Source organism: Hylobates moloch, unplaced genomic scaffold (assembly GCF_009828535.3).
Source record: "Hylobates moloch isolate HMO894 unplaced genomic scaffold, HMol_V3 SCAFFOLD_12, whole genome shotgun sequence".
NCBI lineage: Eukaryota > Metazoa > Chordata > Mammalia > Primates > Hylobatidae > Hylobates > Hylobates moloch.
The window spans coordinates 25299347-25321375 of record NW_026652287.1 but is presented as its reverse complement, the minus strand read 5'-3'; the positions used below and the strand labels follow the sequence as shown (position 1 = coordinate 25321375).

Genomic DNA, 22029 nt, shown 5'->3' with positions numbered 1-22029 from the left:
AACAAGTCACTGTAAATTCTGTGTGCCTCAGATATGCACAACCAGGTTGCATATCATAAGTGCTCAGGAAGTAGTAGCTAAATCTTCTTTATTCTAGAAAATGAGGGCAGGGGCCTGGCTCATTTGTCACTGACCCCGATAGAGAAAGGCTTGGACTTAAATCACCTGGAATGCAGTGGCGAGGGGACAGCTCTTCTAAACCACTTCCTTTGGGCAGGGAGGGCACTGAGCCCTGAGAAAGAGCAGCAGAGGTGGGGATGAGTGGCATTCTTAGAGACAAGGTGGGTGGGTGACTATAGGTGAGTCTTCTCTGGGGAAATGCTACTTTTAATCACAAATGAGCTATAAGGATTTCCTATGAAAAACTGAATTTCAGTGAGTTGACTGTTCCTCTGATTAGTCCTGTCTGCTGTTTGGTTGCTGTCTTGCCAATGAGTATTTTATCACCAAGATTTCCTTGCTCACTCTTATTTGCACTTTCTACAAGATAAATCTAAACTTTATCCTTTTTTCCACTAAAGCTACCTTTTTTTTCCCTTTCCGGTTCCAGATCCTCATTTTCTTAACAATAAAGAAATGTCTGACGTTACCTTTCTGGTAGAAGGAAGACCATTTTATGCTCACAAAGTGCTGTTATTTACAGCCTCTCCAAGGTATGTATCATCGGTTTTGAAAGCAGCTGCATTATGACTTTGGCTGTTGTTATTACTATTTTTTGAAGTTCAATTTTGGTGGTCTCTTCACCGGACTGACAGATCATCTTCACAAAATCAAGAATTCAAGAGCACAGGGAAGCTGCTGGCATAAACAATCTAGAATAAGGGGCTCCCTCCTCTGGGCAAATAAAGGGGGCGGGGGGGCCGAGCTTTGGGAGCAGAACATGGATTGGGTTTTGGCTCCCTCGGCTAGGTGGCCTTGTGCAGTGAACAACCTGAGGCCCCACACACGGGAGCCTTGAGACAGCCACTCTCCAAATGTCAGGGAATAGACTTTGGCATAATCCACTGAAATTCACAGGTCCTGACTTTACTTTTCCCTAACTGTGGAGTTAACAGACAGTAGTATCATGTAGCAATAGGAAGAACTGCTCACCCTCTCTGCTAGCTCTGCAACTGCCCTTTCTTCTTTTGAGTTGAGATTGGGTTGACAGTTTAGAACCACATTGTCCAGGGACCTGAACAGGGAGCAGTGAGGCTGGGGCAGAGGAGAGATTGATGCTGAAATGAGGAGGAGGCAGGAGAGAATGATGCTGAAATGAAGAATACCAAGAGTCCCAGCTGGGTGGTGAGCAGGGGGTCCCTGAGTTGGGTAAGGACACTGGGAACCCAGAAATGGAACTCCCTTCCAGGAAGTTTGCTAAGAGAATGTGTGTGACCAGCACTCCCTGTATTTCTAAAATCATCCAGGAATCTCCAGTCCCCCCACCAAAACCAAACACAAACCCCAGATGTCTGCTTTGCCACTGCAAGACAAATATGTTTTCCCTTGCATAGTTTTCAGTCATGACACCATAGACAAACCAGATCAATATTGTACCAATGTTATATTCTTAGTTTTGACAAAGGTGCCATGACTGTGTAACATGTTAACATTAGGGGAAGCTGGGTGAGGGGTAAACAGGAACTCTCTGTATTATCTTTGTAACTCTTCTGTAAATCTATAATTTCAAAAATAAGTTTAAAAAAACAGATGCATATCAGCTTATTCTTAAACATATTATCCGTGTGTTCCATTGATAAGATCTCTACCCACAAAGAGCTTTTAGTTTAGTTGATGGGCAGGAAAGTGCATTGAAAACCCAAGACAGAAAGTCACCCATAAGGGAGATGATTAGGTAGTCAACAAACATTGATTAAATATCTGCAATGTGTCAGGTTCGTACTGGGACAGGATGTGGGGATGTAGCAGAGACAGAAACCACTGAAGTCCCTGCCCTCATGGAGCAAAGCGTGTTCCATGGGCACCGGAGGGGAGAGAGTGAAGCCACAGCCCTGGGCTCAGGAGAGATGCCATGAAGGTGGTGGCCACGTGACAGGCCCTGAGAGATGGACAGGGTTTAACAGCCACTCATTCTTTTCCAATCACCAGTTGGAGAAAGAATGTAATTGTTCAAAACACTGTTTTTTAACTTTAGAGTTTTAACTTCAAATTAGATTATGGTATAATAGGAGGGTTTAAATTAAGAAATGTAAGGATATACCAGTGCTATATTTCAGAGTTGCAGGGGAAGAAACAAGGTATTTCCATTGTCAGGAGACCAGTTTTTTTGCGAGCCATGGATTTGTGTGTGTCTTTTTTATCTCTTTTTTATGTCTTTGTTCAGGTTCAAAGCACTCCTCTCCAGCAAGCCGACAAATGACAGCACCTGCATAGAGATCGGCTATGTGAAATACTCCATCTTTCAGGTGAGCCCCTGGTGTGGCCTGGACTCTGTGCTGCGGGGCACGGGGCACAGGTGGTTGCCTCAGATCCTCAGCCTGAGGATTGGCCACTTGGAGAAGTCCTTGGAATAAGCTGTCAGTCTCTTGAACTCCTGGCCCCTCCTCACAGTGCCCCTTCCGTTTGCATCCATTCATCCCTGCAGCATTAACTGAGTGCCTGCTATGCCTGACACTGTGCTAAGGGCTGGGGACACATGGATAAAGGATGTCCTCTCCTGGGGACTCAGAGTCTGGGGAGGCGGGGCGGTGACTGAGTAATTCGTCAATTACAGTATACAGTAGCGTACTCAAGAGGAGTGAGCCAACGTGCTGCAGCAACTCAGACCAGGGGAAATAAAGAAGTCCTCGGGGATGAGGTCTTATGAGCCAAAACATCCAAGGCTGAGAAGTTGGTGAGCCACAGGAAAGATAGGGCTCAGGAAAGCTGGTTAGAACATTCCAGGCAAAGAGAACAGCAAGTGCGAAGTCCCAAAACTTTGGTTGAGCTCAGCGTCATCAGGAGCTGCTGTGCTTTTAGGGAATTTGTACATTTTAGCATTAGTCTAAATCTACCCCAATTAGGAAAGGAAGGCTTCCTTGTCCAAGGCCAGATGACATGACCATTTATCCTTCTGTTTGGGGGGAGTTCATGCCATGAACAATGAGTTTTGGTTTATGTGGTTTTTCTGAGGGGCACTGCAGCTTTTTTTGCTTTTCCACCTTCCTTCAATTATGCCTGATTCATAAATCCTGCTCTGCAACAACATTCTTGCAGCTAATAGAAATTCACTCACTCCCCAGCCGGCTTTGCACCTGTATTTCTACAGCTCCAAGACCCTCCAGGCGCATGAAGGCTGTGTAGGCCCCTTGGTCCCACCAGGCTGTCTTCCCACCTTCCAGGGTTCAAAAGATAATGTGGGTGACCTGGGGATAGAGTTTATAGAATGCCTGTAATCCCAGCACTTTGGGAGGCCAGTGTGGGCTGAGGTGGGAGGATCACTTAAGCCCAGGAGTTTGAGACCAGCCTGAGCAACATGGCAAAACCCTGTCTATTAAAAATACAAACATTAGCTGGGCGTGGTCACAAACATCTGTACTCCCAGTTACTCAGGAGGCTGAGGCTGGAGAATCACTTGAGCCTGAGAGGTCAAAGTGCAGTGAGCCATAATCGCACCACTGCACTCCAGCCGGAGCAACAGAACAATACCCTATTGTTTCCAAAGATAAGATAAGCCTGGATGAGCTGTCCCCCTGAGGTCAGGAGAGTAGTGAGGAGGCTGGAGCCCCAAGGTGGGCCTGGGGAGTTGGCATACTCCAGACATCCAAGTGCCCATGTCCTCTCAGCCTAGGCCCTCCCCACCATTTTCTACTGAGAGCAAAGTGGTCATAGCCCCTTCCTGAATGGCAGCTGTTGGGTTGGAAAGCTGGGTTCCATGCAGCCATGGCTTTGCTTTGGAGGGTGATGAGGAAATGTTTGTGGAGCCATGAGTAGTGAAGCACTGATCTGTGCTTACACATGTTATCTGGATTGTTATTCCTTTTTTTTGAGAGAGAGAGAGGGTCTGGCTCTGTTGCCCAGGTTGGTGTGTAGTGGCACAATCTTGGCGCATGGCAACCTCCACCTCCTGGGTTCAAGCCCCACCTCAGCCTCCTGAGTAGCTGGCAGTACAGAAGTATTTCATCACGCCCAGCTAATTTTTGTACTTTTTATAGAGATGGGGTTTTGCCATGTTGCCCAGGCTGGTCTCGAACTCCTGAGCTCAACCAATTCAACTGCCTTGGTTGGCCTCCCAAAGTGCTGGGATTACAAGCATGAGCTACTACGTGTGGCATTATCCCCATTTTTATAGATGAAGAAACTGAGGCCCAGAGAAGCTAAATGATGTGCCCAAAGTCTTAGTTCTAGTTAGCGATAGAGCCAGGATTTGAACCCAGCCTGCCTGGTAGCAAAGGGTGGGGACACTGTTCTAGAATACTCTTTCTAAATGGGAATGTGCTGAGAGTAAGAACAGTTCCCACGTCTTGAGCACTGTGTATAAGGCTCAAAGCCAGTGGTTCTGAACCTCATCTGCACATTAGAATCACCTGGGAGCTTTGACAATTCCCAAAGCCCAGACCATACATCAGACCAATTCAATCAGAATGTAGGGGTGGGGCCCAGGCATCAGCATTCTGAGGTCTCCCCCACCTCCTCCCAGTATCCCAAAGTGCAGCCAAGTTGGAGAACCTGTGCTCTCAGTTACAGCATTTCTTACACATTAGCAGCTCTCAGAATACCTGGAGAAGGGTGGGGTGCTTGTTAAAACACAGAGAACATTTTAAAATGCAGATTCCTGGACCCCACCCCAGAGTTTCTGATTCTGCAGGTGTGAAAATTCGTATTTTAACCTTTGGTTTCAGGGGCACATGCGTAAGTTCGTTAAATTGTGTGTCATGGGGGTTTGGTGTTCTGATTATTTTGTCACCCAGTTAATAAGCATAGCACCCTCCTCCCACCCTTTACCCTCAGGCAGGCCCTGGTGGCTATCGCTCCCTTCTTTGTGTCCATGTATAAGTGAGAACATGGATGCAGTACATGGATGAAGCTGGATTACAGGCATGAGATGGATAAATTCAGGTCTCCAGCTCCATCCATGTTGCCACCAAGGACATGATCTCATTCTTTATGGCTGCATGGTATTCCATGGTACATATGCACCATGTCAGAATTCACTTTTTTTTTTTTTTTGAGAAGAGTTTCGCTCTTGTTGCCCAGGCTGGAGTGCAATGGCGCAATCTCAGCTCACTGCAACCTCCGCCTCCCGGGTTCAAGTGATTCTCCTGCCTCAGCCTCCTGAGTAGCTAGGATAACAGGTGCCCGCCACCATGCCTGGCTAATCCTTTTTGTATTTTTAGTAGAGACAGGGTTTCTCCATGTTGGCCAGGCTGGTCTCAAACTCCTGACCTCAGGTGATCCGCCTGCCTCGGCCTCCCAGAGTGCGGGGATTACAGGCGTGAGCCACTGCGCTGGCCCAGAATTCACATTTCTAACAAGAACCCAGGTGCTTCTGCTGCTGCTCTGGGACCTGTCTCTGAGAACCACTGCTGCCCCTCACCTCATTTCATCCTTCCTGCTGCCCTGCGAGGTAGCCATAATCCCCACCTTACAGACGAGGGCACGCATTCAGAGAGGTGGAGTAGGTGGTCCAGGTTCCTGCTGCTGCTCCTAGCAGAGCTGAGGTTCAAACCCAGGCCTGGCTGACTCCCGGACCTGTTCTCTTAATTTCCTCCCTTCTGTGGGCACCTGGGCCCCCCTAAACTCACCCAGCCCTGAGGAAAGAATCTTTCGGCCCATTCGTCTGGAGCATGAGCTGGAAGCTGGAAAATGCGTGCTCCCCCAGTGCTCATGAAGGGGAAGCTTACACTGTGAAGCCTGGGACTAACTGGGGAGGTTCCTGTAATAAGAACTTGGCTCGTAGTAGGCGCTCAGTAAATGTTTGCCAAGCGGCCTCACTGAACGAGACCTCCATGGGAAAGGGCAGTCCCTGGAGGAATCCCGAGGCCTGTAATTGCTTTTGACGGGGGATGGTTTCCTGGCCACATTAGACTCACGTTACTGTAATGGGAAGGGAAAATTTAACAGGCCCCGGGGACTTTTCCATGTGCCCACCCTTTCCCATAAAAGAAGAAAAGCCTCATTTGTGGCTTGAAATAGGCCAAGGAGGGCTGAATGCGACCCAGCAGGAGGCTCCCAGGGGCCGGCTTACTTCAGTCCATGCTGACAGAAGAATTTTAGTAAATGAGCCTGCTTTGGGTCTCCTCCCCCAAGTCTGTTTAACATCACACGCCGGCAAGGGCCAGACGCAGCTGAGGCTGCACCTGGAAGTGGGGGCCTCCGCGAAGCTGTGGGTGCCATTTGAATCCCTGCTTCATGCAGGTTGGCAGCTGCCAAGAAAAACAACTCCACGAACAGGCCCGTTGGCCTAATAAGCGTTTGTTTCACCCCCTTGCAGAAAGGCTTGTGCCGGCAGAGTTGGAAGGAGGCCTGGGCCAGCCCAATTTAAATTCCATTAGCCCTGGGATCTCCGTCCACTAAGGAGCAGCGTTTCAAGTCAGCAGCCCCACCTGGAATATAGGAGACCACGTGCTAGAGAAATGCTTTGTAAATGTTCAGGGCGGTCATTATTATGGCTCTTATTGTTATTTGTTTAGCCTTTATAAATGAAAACTGCTAGGAGAATAAATTGATTTTAATAAGGCCCAATCCCAACATTTGCTGACTTGATATTTTAAATGCTTATGACCCATCAGGGTGGGAGAGGGGAGGGTAAACAATGCTGTGTTATTGCACAAATCCTCAGATGCCACCACCATCTCTGCAACAAGCAGATGGTCACAAGAGCCCAAAGTCGGTATGTGGGAGACTCACACACAGAGAGGCGAGGATTCGTGTTTATGGGTAGGGTGTACACACCGCAGCTTGTTTGCTTGCTGTGTGCCAGGCCCTGGGATACAGCGGTGGGCAAAACCTTATTGTGCCCTCTGACTCTAGTGAGAAACAACACTGTGATGGAGGATGATGCACGATTGCCTGATGTGACCTGTGGTGGGGTGGAGATCTGAGGAGGTGCCCCACTGGAGGTGACCACTGACTAGATCCAGAAGGAGCAGGCAGAGCTCAGTGGACAGAAGAAGGGGAGGGCATCCTAGCAGAGGGAACAGTGTAGGCAAAAGCATGGGACTAGAAGAGAGGGTGGGAGGTTCTGATGCAGGCAAGCGGTTGAGTGGTCCGAGCATAAAAGGCAACTTTTGGCCAGGCATGGTGGCTCACACTTGTAATCCCAGTGCTTTGGAAGGCCCAAGGCAGGATGATCACTTGAGCTCAAGAGTTCAAGACCAACCTGGGCAACATAGCGAAATCCCGTCTCTACAAAAAATACAAAAATTAGCCAGGTGTGGTGGTATACACCTGTAGTCCCAGCTACTCAGGAGGCTGAAGTGGAAGGATTGCTTGAGCCTGGGAGGCAGAGGTTGCAGTAAGCTATGATCACACCACTGTACTCCAGCCTGGGTGACAGAGTGAGACCCTGTCTCAAACTAAATATAAATAAATTAAAATATTAGCCAGGCACGGTGGTGCATGCCTGTAGTCCTAGCTACTTGGGAGGCTGAGGTGGGGGGATTGCTTGAGCCCAGAAGTTTGAGGTTACAGTGAGCTGTGACCACACCTCTGCACTCCAGCCTGAGTGACAGAATGAGACCCTGTCTTAAATAATAATGATAAATAAGAATTTCAATAAAGCTATAAACAGTATTTTTAAAATAACTTAAACACACATGCAAAAAGCAGTCTGAGACCAGTCGCAAAGACTTTCAGATGGCATGGGTGAGAACAAGGCAGCATGTAGCAGAAACAAGGGAAAAGATTTTTCAGCCTCAGAGAAAATTCAAGACCTGACATTTGCAGAGGGCTTGCTATGTGCCAGGCCCCTGCTAGGCCTGTTCTATGCAGTGACTCATTTAGTCTTCATCACAATTCCATGAGGCAGGTAACGTTATCCCCACTTCACAGATACAAAACTGAGACACACAGAGCCTAACTTAATTCAGGTCCCCCAGCTTTTAAGTGGCAGAGCCAGATCAGAAACTGAGGCAGCCCAATTCCAGGCTCACTGCACTTAGTCAGTGTCCTATATTGGTCACAGACTGTCAGCCTGAAGGGACCATCGAGGACAACCCAGTCCAGGCTCATTTTACAAGTACCCAAAAAAGGGAGGTAACCAGTCCATAGATTTCGCCCACACAGCTGCCTTACAGCCAGGGAGGTAAAGTGAGTTTGTCCAGCATGCAGGTAGAAGACAATAGGGGCCGGGCGTGGTGGCTCATGCCTGTAATCCTAGCACTTTGGGAGGCCGAGGTGGGCAGATTGCCTGAGCTCAGTAGTTCAAGACCAGCCTAGGCAACACGGAGAAACCCCATCTCTACTAAAATACAAAAAACTAGCCAGGCGTGGTGGCATGCACCTGTAGTCCCAGCTACTCAGGAGGCTGAGGCAGGAGAATTGCTTGAACCCGGGAGGTGGAGGTTGCAGTGAGCCAAGATCATGCCACTGCACTCCAGCCTGGGTGACAGAGCAAGACTCCATCTCCACACACACACACGCGCGCGCACACACACACACACACATAAAGACTGGAGGAGACTGGGACAAACCACCTAAAAAATTAACACCCAGTTGTCCTAGGAGATAAGATAGCAAAGTCAGATACATCCATGGGCCCCATTCCATTCAAGGGACACCAGTTTGTCAAGCTCTGGAAACTTCGCCTGCTGTTTGGACATCATGAGTCACATGAATAAAAAACATCCCGACTAGGGCCATTGACATCATTAGTGATACACAGAAACCCTGGACCCCTCATGGCTTTGCCATGGAGCTCGGCACATTGTAATAAGGAGCAGGTGGCCCTGTGGCATCCCAGAGTCACCCTCTGGGACTTCAACAGGAGGCTTTGAGTCAAACTGGGCCATGTTCTCAGGGGAACGACCCTCTGGTGCAGGTTCTTAAAGCCACGCCACGCGTGCAGCAGTTCCGCGCAGCATAACTGGGGCGGGAGGTGGGAGAGGACCCTGTGATTATCATGCGTAGTTGGAAAAGCCGTGATGAGGAGCAGCAGCTAAGGGTTGTTTAGTTTGGTCTTGAGGGTGGACATGGAACTGGGGGTGGGAAACCATATGGAGACAAGTTTCAACATGGTATCAAACTATCTGACTGATGAAACTGTTCAAAATGGGCAGTCTTCTCCCCTTAAGGTAGTGAGCTCTTGGTCACTGGTGACATGGAAATGGGCAACCATTTGGAATGGATGTCCTAGAGGTCTCAGGAACTAAGCCTGAGTTGGGACATCCACTGAATGGCTTTAAGATGATATGTCTTTGCCGTTGACAACTGTTCTCTGTGTTTTCTTCCAGCTGGTTATGCAGTATCTCTACTATGGTGGCCCAGAGTCACTGCTCATTAAAAACAATGAGATCATGGAGGTAAGGGATCCATAGCGGTGTTGGCTGTCACAGGTCCCTTGGGTGAGTGGCACCTCTGTAAACTCGGGTCACCAGCCTGCATGGAAGTGTCTGGAAGGACCCGTGTTGGGTTTTCATTTGGATGAAGACTTGGGGCTTTTGTTCCTTCCTGACTCCTCAGTCCTCCCAGACAGGAAGGGCTTCTCATCAAAGACCTTCCCTGGCAGGCTGGGGTGCTAGTGCACTTGCTTGCCTGACTGCTTTCAGTAGCCACTGAGTGAAACCCAATTTTAACTAGCATTGGTGGTAAGGGGGCAGGGAAGGGAAGGAATTTGACTGAAAAGTCTGAGGCTACAGCTGAGGCATTAATATCATCAGGAAATATCCTAGATGACGTCTTCTCCCTTGTCACTTATGAAAGAATTATATCCCCTAAAAACATCCCTCAAATCATAACACTGGCCGTTCTTCCAAGATGCAGAAGCTGAGGGCAGATTGCAGTCTCCTCCCGGCTTTCCTCAAACTGAGCATCCCACAGTCATGCAGCCCACGCCTGCTCCCTTCCCTCTCCCCCGCCCCCGTCCATCCACCTCTTGTAATTCGACCGGTTCTAGCCCCACATATCCAGGAGCCTTGTTTCTGCCCGCTTTTGTCCAAAGCCAAGATTTTCCCCTGTTCCTTGCCAAAAGTGGAAATCTTGTTCATTTTCCTAATTGAAACTGGGAGCTTTGAACCAGAAGCCAAAAATCACCCCCAATTAATCCTCAGCAAAAGATCCAGGATCACGGTCAGTTGTCTGACGTCTAGGGTGCCTGGCTGACGTCCAGGTGCCTGGCTGACGAGACATGTCAGGACACAATCAACTGTTCAAGAGCAGACCTCACACAGTGGTTACAACACGGATGCTGGGCCAGACTAGTCTAAATCCAGGCTCCACCGCTTCTGAGCTGTGTGACCGTGGACAAGTTATTTAACCTCAAATCCTCAGCTTCCTCGCCCATAAAATGGGGATAACTATCTACCTCATTGGGTTTTTTAGAGGATCTTAAAAATGTGTTAAGGTGCTTAGAACAGTGCCTGGCACACAGTGATTGCCATTAGGACGATGTATTCACTGCAGGCCCACTTATCCTTTCTTCTTATTCTGTGAAACCTTCTGTGGTCACTCTCTCCCCACCCAAACATACACAAACGCAGACACACATGGACACACAGTGACTCTCTTGTCTCCCTGGACTACTCCTCTGATGGTTTTAGTTTCGAGGATGTGGGCTCATTTGTAAACAAAAGTGCGGTGGTGTTTACAACTAATTTTTTGTGTGTGTGAAACAGAGTCTCACTCTGCCCCCAGGCTGGAGTGCAGTGGTGCAATTTCGGCTCACTGCAACCTCTGCCTCCTGGGTTCACGCCATTCTCCTGCCTCAGCCTCCCGAGTAGCTAGGATTACAGGCACCTGCCACCATGCCCAGCTAATTTTTTGTATTTTTAGTAGAGACGGGGTTTCACCATGTTGGCCAGATGGTCTCGAACTCCTGACCTCAGCCTCCCAAAATGTTGGGATTACAGGCATAAGCCACTGCACCCGGCTGTTTACAACTAACTGATCACAACCAGTTGTGAATTTCTGTGTTCCTTCTCCACTCCCACTGCTTCATTTGTCTAGCCTTAACAAAAATAAAAATAAATAAAAATAATTTTAACTAAAAATAAGGAATGTACATTTAAATCATTTCAATCATACAGAAGAGTTTTGAATACAAAGCAGCTGCCCGGGCCCACCCTGCCCTCCCTCCAGTCCCCATTCCCAAAACAGGTCCTTTGAACTCTTGCTCTTAGCTCTTCCCTCCCCTCCCCAAAGCCTGTCATTCTCTCAACATACATCTGTCGAGCATCTCCCAGGCTGGCACCGTGCTCAGGGCCAGGTTACAGCAGTGATGAAAACTGACACAGATCCCTGCCCTCCTGGACTCTAGTGAGGGAGGCAGACACGACGTCACATCTGGTGTGCTGTGACTCTGAGGAGTGAGACAGGGCAAGGAGGAAGGGAGAACAGATGGGATGGAGGGAGGCTCCTCTGAGGAGGTGACATCTGAGTGGAGACCTGGACAACAGAGGGAGTGAGCCACCTGGATATCCATCTTGCTGATAATACCCTGATTTTCACCCTTATTTCTGGACATAACAATTTTGGGCATTTTGGGTTGACCTGCTGTGATGGGTATGAATTGAGTTTGCTTGGTCCTCCCCTCCCCCTCCCCCGTCTTCCCCAACGATGGAATCCTATCTTTGTCCTCTTCCTCTAGTGTTACCTTTGTGCATCATTTCCCGTCCCCTACCCGTGACACTGCTGTGGAAGATGAGGATGAGGACTGTCTCACCACTATAGTTCCTTACTGTTACCTCCTTTCCATCCACCTCCCAGCCTCTAACAGACTCTTTTTGTGATTTTTAGCTTCTGTCTGCTGCTAAGTTTTTCCAGCTGGAGGCTTTGCAGCGACACTGTGAGATTATCTGTGCGAAAAGCATCAATACCGACAACTGTGTGGATATTTACAACCATGCCAAGGTAATCAATCTCATTCTCGCGCAGTGCGCACACAGGAGCGCTGAAGCCGGGGAGGCTTTTCCTTGGCAAACACAGAGGCAGGGCAGAGAGCAGGTGCTGGGCCAGTTCTCTCAGGGCTAAGCCGCTGGCCTCTGCCAAGGTCTGCTTCCTGCCCTAGAAAAGATGCCTTCCACCTCCCCTCCAGAACAAGGAAAGTAGGAGCCCAGAAGTTTCAAACGCAGAGTTCTCAAACAGTGCTTCTCGGACTCTCATGTGCACATGACTCACGTCACAGACTCCGATTCCACAGGCTGGGATGGGCCCTGTTCGGCTTTTCTAACAAGCTCCCAGGTGATGTCTCTGCTGCTGGTCTAAGGGACACCTTCTAAGGTTCTAGAACAGTGGCCGTCCAATCCAGCAGCATCAGGGAACTTGTCGGAAAGATGCATTTTCAGGCCGTACCCCAGACCTACTGAACCAGAAACTTCAGGGGGGACCCAGCCACCTGTGGCTTTGCATGCCCTCCAGCTGCTTCTGGTGCATGCTCAGGGGTGAGAACCACCCTTCTAGAATTGTTCTCAATGCCAGCTGCACGTTAGAATCACCTGGGGACTCACTTAAACTTCCTATGCCTGGGACCCATCACAGACTCATCAAATTAGCCTCTGGGAGTGGAACCTGGACAAAGGTAGCTTTCAAAGCTTCCCAGGTGATTCTCAGATGTGGCCAAGATTGAGAACAGGCTGTAAGCACTGCTGAAGTCTTTGGAGTCTGCTTAATCAGGCGGACCCAACACCTGGCTACTAATTAGAATCACCTGGGGGAGCTTTCGGAATGCCAGTGTAGTCCCCACCCCCGATGACCTCAGCAGTATCCCCTCAGGGAGCCCAGAAATCTATATTTTTAACAAGCTGCTAGAGTGACATCAGCCCTCAAACCAGTCTTCACTCCAGGTTTCAGGAACCACTGATTTCATCCAATTCACTGCATCAGTGGGGAGACTGGGCCCAAGAGAAGTAAAATACTTTGTCCATGTACCACTGTATTTTGTTCCACGTGCTGAGCACGGGGGGACTAAGAGTTCCAGCAAGAAACAATAAAACCAGTTAAGATGAGGAGTTAGGTTGTTTTATTTATTGATTGATTGATTTTTGAGATGGAGTTTCACTCTTGTTGTCCAGGCTGAAGTGCAATGGTGCAATCTAGGCTCACTGCAACCTTCTCCTTGGTTCAAGCAATTCTCCTGCCTCAGCCTCCCAAGTAGTTGGGATTACAGGCATGAGCCATCGCACCCGGCCAAGATGAAGAGGCCGAGGTGGGTGGATCATGAGGTCAGGAGATCGAGACCATCCTGGCTAACACGGTGAAACCCTGTCTCTACTAAAAATACAAAAAAATTAGCCGGGCGTGGTGGCGGGCGCCTGTAGTCCCAGCTACTCGGGAGGCTGAGGCAGGACAATGGCATGAACCTGGGGGGCAGAGCTTGCAGTGAGTGGAGATCGCGCCACTGCACTCCAGCCTGGGCGACAGAGCGAGACTTTGTCTCGGAAAAAAAAAAAAAAGAAAAGAAAAATCAGATTGCATGTGAGATGCTACTTGCTTAAGACATCATTCAGTGAGCCCTTTTAATGTGCAGGCACCTGTGCTTAGAGACTTGTTGCATCTTGTTTTTTAATCTTCACTACAACCCTTTTAGGTAAATGCTACACTAGTCCCATGTCATAAGGAGACTGAAGCACAGAGAGGTGAAGTAATTTGCTTAAGGCCACACAGCTAGTAATGAAATTTTTGTTTTATGGTAAAATGTACATAACATAGAATTTGCCACTTTAACCATTTTTAAGTATACAGTTCAGTGGCATTAAGTACATTTGATTGTTCTGCAACCATCACTACCATTCATCTATAGAATTTTTTCATCTTTCCAAACTGAAACTGTACCCTTTAAACACCAAATCCTCATTCCTCCCCTCCCCTAGGCCCGGGTATTTACCATTCTACTTCCTGTCTCTATGAATTTGACTACTCAAGGGATGTCACACAAGTGGAATCATACAGTATTTGTCTTTTTGTGACTGATTTATTTCACTTAGCATAATGTTCTCAAGTTTCATGCGTATTGTAGCACGTGTCAGAATTTCTTCTTTAAAGCTGAATAATATTTCATTGTATGTACATGCCATATTTTGTTTATTCATTCATCTATCAATAGACACTTTGGTTGCTTCCACTTTTTGGTTATTGTGAATAATATTGTGTTGCTATGAACATGGGTATACAAATATCTGTTCAAATCCCTGTTTTTTTGTTTTGTTTTGTTTTGTTTGACACAGAGTCTTGCTCTGTTACCCAGGCTGGAGTGCAGTGACATGATCTCGGCTCACTGTAACCTTTGCCTCCCGGGTTCAAGTGATTCTCCTGCCTCAGCCTCCCAAGTAGCTGGGACCACAGGCATGCGCCACTATGCCTGGCTAATTTTTATATTTTTAGTAGAGACAGATGCTTGCCATGTTGGCCAGGCTGGTCTTGAACTCCCGACCTCAGGTGATCCACCAGCCTCAGCCTCCCAAAGTGCTGGGATTACAGATGTGAGCCACCACGCCTGGCCTCGAATTCCTGCTTTCAGTTATTTGGGGTATATTCCCAGAAGTGTAGTACTGAGATTTTTGAACTCAGATTTGTCTCACTCCAAAGCACAGGTTCTTAACCCTGTGTTTACTGTCTGGCTTAATAAATGTTGGAAATATTTCCAATAATCCTTGATACTCAAGATTTTCTGATTGGCTATCAGTAAATCAAAAAGTACAGTCATTGTACACACACACACACACACACACACACACACACACACACACTTGGTGTTCTAGTTAAATGAGGTTTATACCAAAATCTGGTTTCTCAGGACACAAGCATTTTTTTTTCAATCTTAAACTGATTACGTTGCAGAAGAGAGGGCTCTCTCTGTTCCAAGGCAGAGAGCCTGATTAGCCTTGTGCTCCTCTGCCCTCCTCCTTGAGCATGGTCACTCAAATTGCCCCATGAACTTGACATCCCCAGTGGCTTTTCTGTAGCCTACCACCGTGGCAGCGAGGCCTGTGTTTCACAATCCCATTTTAATCTTCTCAAGTTCATTGTCAGGCAGCTTCTGTAGCATATCTCGTGATTTAATAATGTCACCTGATGCAATGTGAACCCCGGCTGGGAATACAGGCTTAGAACGCCTATGGCAGAGAAACTGCCTCTTTCAAACATATATATACACCTACAAACACCCCTTTGCAGACAGGGCTTTGGCTTTTACAGACAACAGCTCTGCCTCCGCCTTCCAGGCCACTACCTGGCGTGTTTCCAAGAGAAATATCTGCCCTTTATGATAGTCATGTGGAGGGCAGGGCAATGCCAGCTGCACCCTGTCCTTTCTGTGCACTGCTTCCCCTGTGCTGTGGATGCTGCAGCCCGCTAATGGTCACACACCATGTGGATTCAATTCCTGGCAGATTGTGCTGCAAATAGAGGATAGTTTAGTAAAAAGAGTGGTAAAGAAAGAAACCAACACTTGAATTTGTAACTCCAGGAAATACAGGCGTTTAGATGCTAAGAGCCACGTTCCAAATGTCAACGAGGACCTCCGCAACGTTACCTCTGTATTACATCTAACAGTTTGAGACAGCTGTGGAATTTTATACAGAGGAGAAACCCATTCCACAAATGCATGGCTTAGCCAGCTCTTTTTTCCTAGTAAACCTGTCCCAAACTATACAGTCATGAAAAGAGGCCCTGGAGCTTCTTGTGGCCCTTTCAGTGTGTCTCTTGAGAAAAAGAACAAGCTGGTTCATCAGATTGAATCTCAGCTGTTGTGGTTAAGTTCAACAGTGCATCATGATGGAAAGAACACAGGTTTGGAAACCAAAGGATTTATTCGCTAGTGTTTATTGAGTAGCCAGTATTTCCTAGGAGCTGTATTCATCAGAATATAATAAGAAATTAGAGAAGCTGGGCACAGTGGCTCATGCCTGTAATCCCAGCACTTTGGGAGGCTGAGGTGGGAGAATCACTTGAGGCCAGGGGTTTGAGACCAGCCTGAGCAACATAGTGAAACCCCATGTCTATAAAAAAAAATACAAAAAAAAAAAAAAAATAGCCGGGCATGGTGGCACGCACCTCTAGTCCCAGCTACTCAAAAGGCTGAGGCAGGAGGATCACCTGAGCCTGGGAGGTCAAGGCTGCAGTAAGCAGAGATCACGCCACTGTACTCCAGCCTGAGCCACAGAGTGAGGCTCTGTCAAAAAAAAAAAAAATTAGTACGACATGGTCTCTGCCCTTGAAAAAATTACCATCTAGGACAGGGTCAAGGGTCAGCAGACATGTTCTGTAAAGGGCCAGATAAATATTTTCAACTTTCCAGACCACACAGTTGGCTTTGTACCTACTCAATTTTGCAAAAGGAGCCAGAGAATATGTAAATGAATGGTATGGCTGTGTTCCAATAAAACTTTATTTATAAAAACAGGTGGTGGGCCATATTTGGCCTTCAGGCCTATAGTTTGCCAACCACTGGTCTAGGGAATGCGAGCTCCAATCCCAGTTCTGTTAGTAACTAGTTGTGTGGAGATAGGCCAGAGGCTGATATACAGTCACCATTCAATAAATACTATCAAATATTATCAATGTAGGTATATATTATGCTTTTATTTTCCACTAACTTGTGCTGAATGACACTAATATACAAAGCAAGTGCCAGGTATGCTGGTGGGGGGAGCTCACTGTGTCCTCAGAATCAGATAGGCAACTCTGAGCCTCAGCTTCCCCACGGGTACCAGGAAGCCTTGTACTCTGTGATTCTAAGAGCAGGATTCATGTTGAAAGAGTGAAAAGATTTCTAAGCCAGGTGCAGTGGCTCACGCCTGTAATCCCAGAACTTTGGGATGCCCGCCTTGGAGGCTGAGGCAGAAGAATCACTTGAACCCGGGAGGTGAAGGTTGCAGTGAGCCGAGATCATGCCACTGTGCTCCAGCCTGGGCAACAGCGCGAAACCCTGTCAAAAAAAAAAAAAAAAAAAAAAAAAAAAGAATGAAAGGATTGCTAAGATTTCTCCCAGCTCCAGGATTTGTGCATCTATATGGACATTTGTGGGATAACTAGCCCACTCACTGATAAACTTCATCAAGCTTTATAAGCCTCTTGGAGACCACAGAATTACCACATGTACATGTACCACATGTATCCCTGTCCTAAATGGCACAGCAGAGCACGATACCCCTGTAGTCCACCCCCTTGCTTTTGTAACTTGGAAAACTGAGGCCCAGAGAAGTGATTTGGTTGGCACAAGGCCAAGGAGTGGAGGCATGGACTCCAGCCCTTTGATAGGATGAGCTGCAAAGTCACACCCCATGGGTGTGTGCTGGGGAATCAGAGACATTCTGCAGCCAGTCTTCCTTAGCAGGTGCGTGCCATCATTAGCTCTGAAGGCATAATCTGAAAGGTGCTTTTCGTAAGCGTAACCATCTCCCATTTCCTCTCCACTCTCCACAGTTTCTTGGAGTCACAGAGCTCTCAGCATATTGTGAAGGCTACTTTCTCAAAAACATGATGGTCCTCATTGAAAACGAAGCATTCAAGCAGCTCCTGTATGACAAAAATGGTGAAGGGACCGGCCAGGATGTGCTCCAGGACTTACAGAGGACGTTGGCCATCAGAATTCAGTCCATCCACTTGTCGTCTTCCAAAGGTTCTGTGGTATGAAACGCCCAGTGCAGGGAATGCTTCCCAGGAACTTTCCAGTTCTCCTGCCGCATTGGCTTTACACAAACACAGACAAATTCCACCTGGCACCTGTTTTTGGCTGGGCCAAGGAGCTGCCTCTACTGCTCCCACGTGTTCCTGTTGAAAAACAAAGGACTTTCCACTGGTCTGCAGATCAGATCAGCTGGGTCCAGAGCTTAATGGGCAATTGGACAACGAAGTTAACCCCAATTGAAAGCACCCCTAGCACCATTGAACACCCACTGCCGGGGACCACTGTCCAGTGAATGGATTGAGGCCTTTTAAAGGTCACTCAGGTTCCAGGTTGACAGTTGGAGAACTTGAATGTACCAACCATGAAGAGATTGTATTACACATTAAGGACCTTGGTAGCTGTGCTTCAGCAAACGTCAACCATGGTAGCAAATTGGTGAGGCTGTGACCCATAATGAGGAAATAATTTGGCAAATTTTTAGGGGTGGGAACTTTTTAAAATGTTCATTTAAAAAAAAAAACCAAAACAGGGCAGTCTTGTAGTTTAAAATATATTTCTAAAAGCTTAACAGTTCGTTTTCAACTAAATTGTGTTTAGGGATCTGTGTTTGAGATTTTTCCTTTTTTTTTTTAAATAGTAAGTCACAGGTCCACACTGTGTAAACATGCATCTGATAAGATACTGCTGATATTCTAAACAAGTTGAAATAATCTTGCCTTAGTGATCATGATTACACAAAAGAGGTGCACTGCCAATAAGTATCTCTAATTCAATAGTTGAAAGCAACCTGCATGCTAATCGTGGTTTCGGGGTGAGAATAAAACACCCCCACATAACATGCATTTGCATGGGCCCGAACCTGTGAAATGTTACATTTGTGCTTCATTTTTGCCAAGGTAAAAATGCTCCATCATTTCTAGCTAAAATTCCATTTGGTGAAACCAACATATCCATTTCTTTTCCTAGTTACGGATGATTTGGGGATGCTTTTGCAGAAATGTGTTCATAGATGATGCTGAATGGGGGGAGGGGGGCAGCACGTCAGAGAATTTACTATTAATCCCAGAGTTTTCTCTGTATTCTCGGAAGATGTTAATAATTTGTTACTGGCCAGAGAGTATGACTATGTTAGATTATTTTTAAAGCTGAAACATGTATGATAGGATGGATTCTTTCTGTATTCTGAGAGTGTACAGTACAGGATTATTATAATGAAAGTTTATATCAACAGGGTTTCGTTGGCTCTGCCATATATTATAAGCAAAAGAGATGGGTAAAGTGCCACAATATTCCAGATAACTTTTCAGTTGCGGCCTTTCTTCTTGTTCTTTAATTTGAAACCTAGATACATGCAGTAAAAACTAGGAGAATGACTTTTACCCTTGGGGACGGCCAAGTTTTGTTGATAAACCTATTTCCTAGCATGCCTTCAGGAAGTTGTGCCAGACCCTAGATTGTGAAGGAGCCACTTTTCTTCTGTTGTACTAGCTCTCTGAACCATTGTTCAGAGGACCAATGTCACATCGCTTCATGGGCGTGGCCCGTGGAGCATCTGGGTGACATCTGTCTACAGTATTGGCTCTTCTGTGAGGCTGATACACAAGGCCTCTCTTCCACATGGTCATTTGCAAACCTCCCCCAGCCCCTACCATCCAATGTGGAAGGAAAACAAGAACTGCCTGAAGAAGAGTCCAAGCTACAGATACACAGCGTGTGCATTGCGGCTGTCACCTTCCTCCTCCCTCTTCTGTATCCTCAGAGATGCTGTGTGGATGTTTCCTTAACCTCAGCTGACTTCCCTGTGAATGTCTAATGCTAGTTCAGGGCCTCCAGGCATTGATTTGTACAGTGGCAACTCCCACTGGGGCTTCTGTTATCGTTTGGTGTGCTTTCTCTGTCATTAAAAGAAATGATTTTCCCAGGCCGTGCATCATGTGTGTGGTTTGAGTGGGCTCTTTATCTCAACAGTTCAAGCCTCAGAACTTCACTCAGTGAAGAGATTGGACAATGTGGCCCCGCAGAAAAAGTCAAGGGAAACGAAGACGCTAGATAAAAGACAAATGTTCCTGTTGCTGGTGGTGTGGCAGCCAAGCCCTAGTCCCCAAGCTGCATACACTTCTGAGTGATGCCCTTGGATCTTTTTCCCATCAGGCAGAGAAGCTACAGGTGCTGCCATTTGGGCCACCGCCGTAGCACTGCCTAAGGCAGAGAACTCACCTGCAGAGGGTGGGTGGAGTTCTGGCTGTCACTCATGTGCCTTGATGACACTTTTTGAGGATGGGGGGATGAGAAGGACAAGTTATCTCCACATGGTGTGTCCCCACCAATGGCCAGCATGAGCTGATGCTAGGGGGTAGTGGCAGCATTATGGGATGGGGGTGGGGGTCATGGAGGGACAGGCAGCTCTCTTCTTGGGTGTCATCATTGCTGAGGTCAAACCAAGTCCCCAGCGGCTCTGCTGTGGCTCCTGACCCAGCCTGGGCCCAACCCAGGCATGTGTGCCGATAAATCCCCCTGGCCAATCCACAAAAACCTACAGGCAGGTCGGGGGAGAGGCCCAGCCAGCCCTGGGAGACCTGGGCCAGTGAGACCCGGTAGAGAGCTCACATCGCCCCACCTCCCGGAAGTGACTGCTCAAGTCCGCTTAGCAATCCAGGTCTGTTCCTTCTTTAGGAAGCAACCAAGTGCCAGGGGCCAGAACTGTGAGTCAGGCCAGGAAAGCAGAAGGGCGTTTTATTTTTGACTGTGTGTCACCCTCGGTGTAGCCTCACGGTGAGTAGGCCTTTTTGATTTATTGCTTTTAGAATGATAATGATAAAGTGCATGCTACCCCATTTGCCTTTTACTTGTCTGACAGGTGGCTTTGACATTCAGGCCTCAGCAAAGTCCGTACAGGGCCCATTAGCATCTTAGGGTGTGGAGGAAAGCGCGGGGTGCGGTGGGGGCCTGCCTGCCACAAGTTCCCTCCACCCCTTCTATTTGCAATGGGACACTGGAAGGAGTGTGTACGTGCAGCCGCCCCCAAGAAACACAAGGACCCGACTTAGCTTCTGTGCCCACCCCCATGGCCATTGGTCTTACATATACCAGACCTGGATATCATTCATTCTCCTCAAAAGAAGGAGAATCCACTCAAAATGAAGATCAGGATGTGAGCTCCCATCACGGAGATGCCCAGGCAGAAACCGGAAGACGATGCAGTCAGGCATGGGGGCGGGGTTGGAGGAGGAGCTCTGGGACCCCCTCCACACTGAGATTCTGTGATTCTGCTTTTGTTCTGTGTTCCCCGTTCTGCGATTCTGCTTTTGGATCTCACATTGTTTCTTCCTGTAAAGCCCAGGGCAAAAAGTGCTATCCGACTGTATGTTGTCATACCAAGACTTTCATCACACAGTGTTTTGCCAGCATCAGGCTGTGTGGATAAAGGGTTCTTTGAGAAAATCTATTTCACCAGTCTTGGGTCCTCTGCCTTCAGAATTCAGCACCCACCTCCCTCCACCCCCACCTTGAGTCACAGATGAATGAATAGTTGCAGAAGTGCTCACATCCTCCCACTTCTAGTTCTTTCTGCCTGGCCCCTACACAGCCTCCAAGGCCAGCAGTTTCCTGGGTTTCTCCACTCAGGGAGACATCTGTTGAGCACCTTCTGTTGGCAGCACTGATTGCTGAGCCCTGGACTCCAGCACAGACCTGAAAACCCTGTTCCAACTGGATCCAACCCCTGACTAGCTTTGAGACTTTGGACAAGTTACTTACACTATCTAGTATTCACCTTCCTCTTTCGAAAAAAAAAAAAAAAAAAAAAATGGGTTTAACTATAACTAGTGGCCGGCTGCTGTGGCTCACGCCGGCCACTAGTTATAATGTAATCTCAACACTTTGGGAGGCCAAGGTGAGCAGATCACTTGAGATCAGCAGTTCAAGACCAGCCTGGCCAACATGGCAAAACACCATCTCTACTAAAAAATACAAAAATTAACGGGGTGTGGTGGTGGGCACCTGCAATCCCAGCTACTCAGGGAGGCTGAGGCAGGAGAATCAGTTGAACCTGGGAGGCAGAGATTGCAGTGAACCAAGATTGTGCCACTGCACTCCAGCCTGGGCAACAGAGTGAGACTCCGTCTCAAAAAGGAAAAAAAAAAAAAAAAGAAAAAAAAAACCTATAACTAGTGAATAGTGTTGTTGGGAGGATTAAAGGAGATATTTTGTATGAGTCCCACACTGTTAGTAGCAGGCAAAAGGCTTTTCTGAACTTCTAAGACTGAGCAGAAGGAAGGGGAAATTGATGATTCATACAAGGAAAGGAAGGCTAATGACTTTGCCTTCAT

General features: G+C 47.6%; 1 protein-coding gene across 3 annotated transcripts in view; it reads left to right on the top strand.

Annotated features, from left to right (window-relative positions):
* The window catches only part of ABTB3 (ankyrin repeat and BTB domain containing 3), a 351655-nt gene extending 332030 nt beyond the window's left edge, over positions 1 to 19625 (top strand). For 2 of the 3 annotated variants that reach the window (XM_032168796.2, XM_032168795.2), the window contains 5 exons: positions 551 to 653; positions 2324 to 2405; positions 9372 to 9440; positions 11872 to 11985; positions 17497 to 19625. In XM_032168796.2, coding sequence (XP_032024687.1) covers positions 551 to 653; positions 2324 to 2405; positions 9372 to 9440; positions 11872 to 11985; positions 17497 to 17706 — 578 coding nt within the window. In that variant the 3' untranslated portion in view covers positions 17707 to 19625. The remainder of the gene's footprint in view (positions 1 to 550; positions 654 to 2323; positions 2406 to 9371; positions 9441 to 11871; positions 11986 to 17496) is intronic. The other variant, XM_032168797.1, reaches the window with a different exon arrangement.
* Positions 19626 to 22029: the final 2404 nt, after the last annotated feature.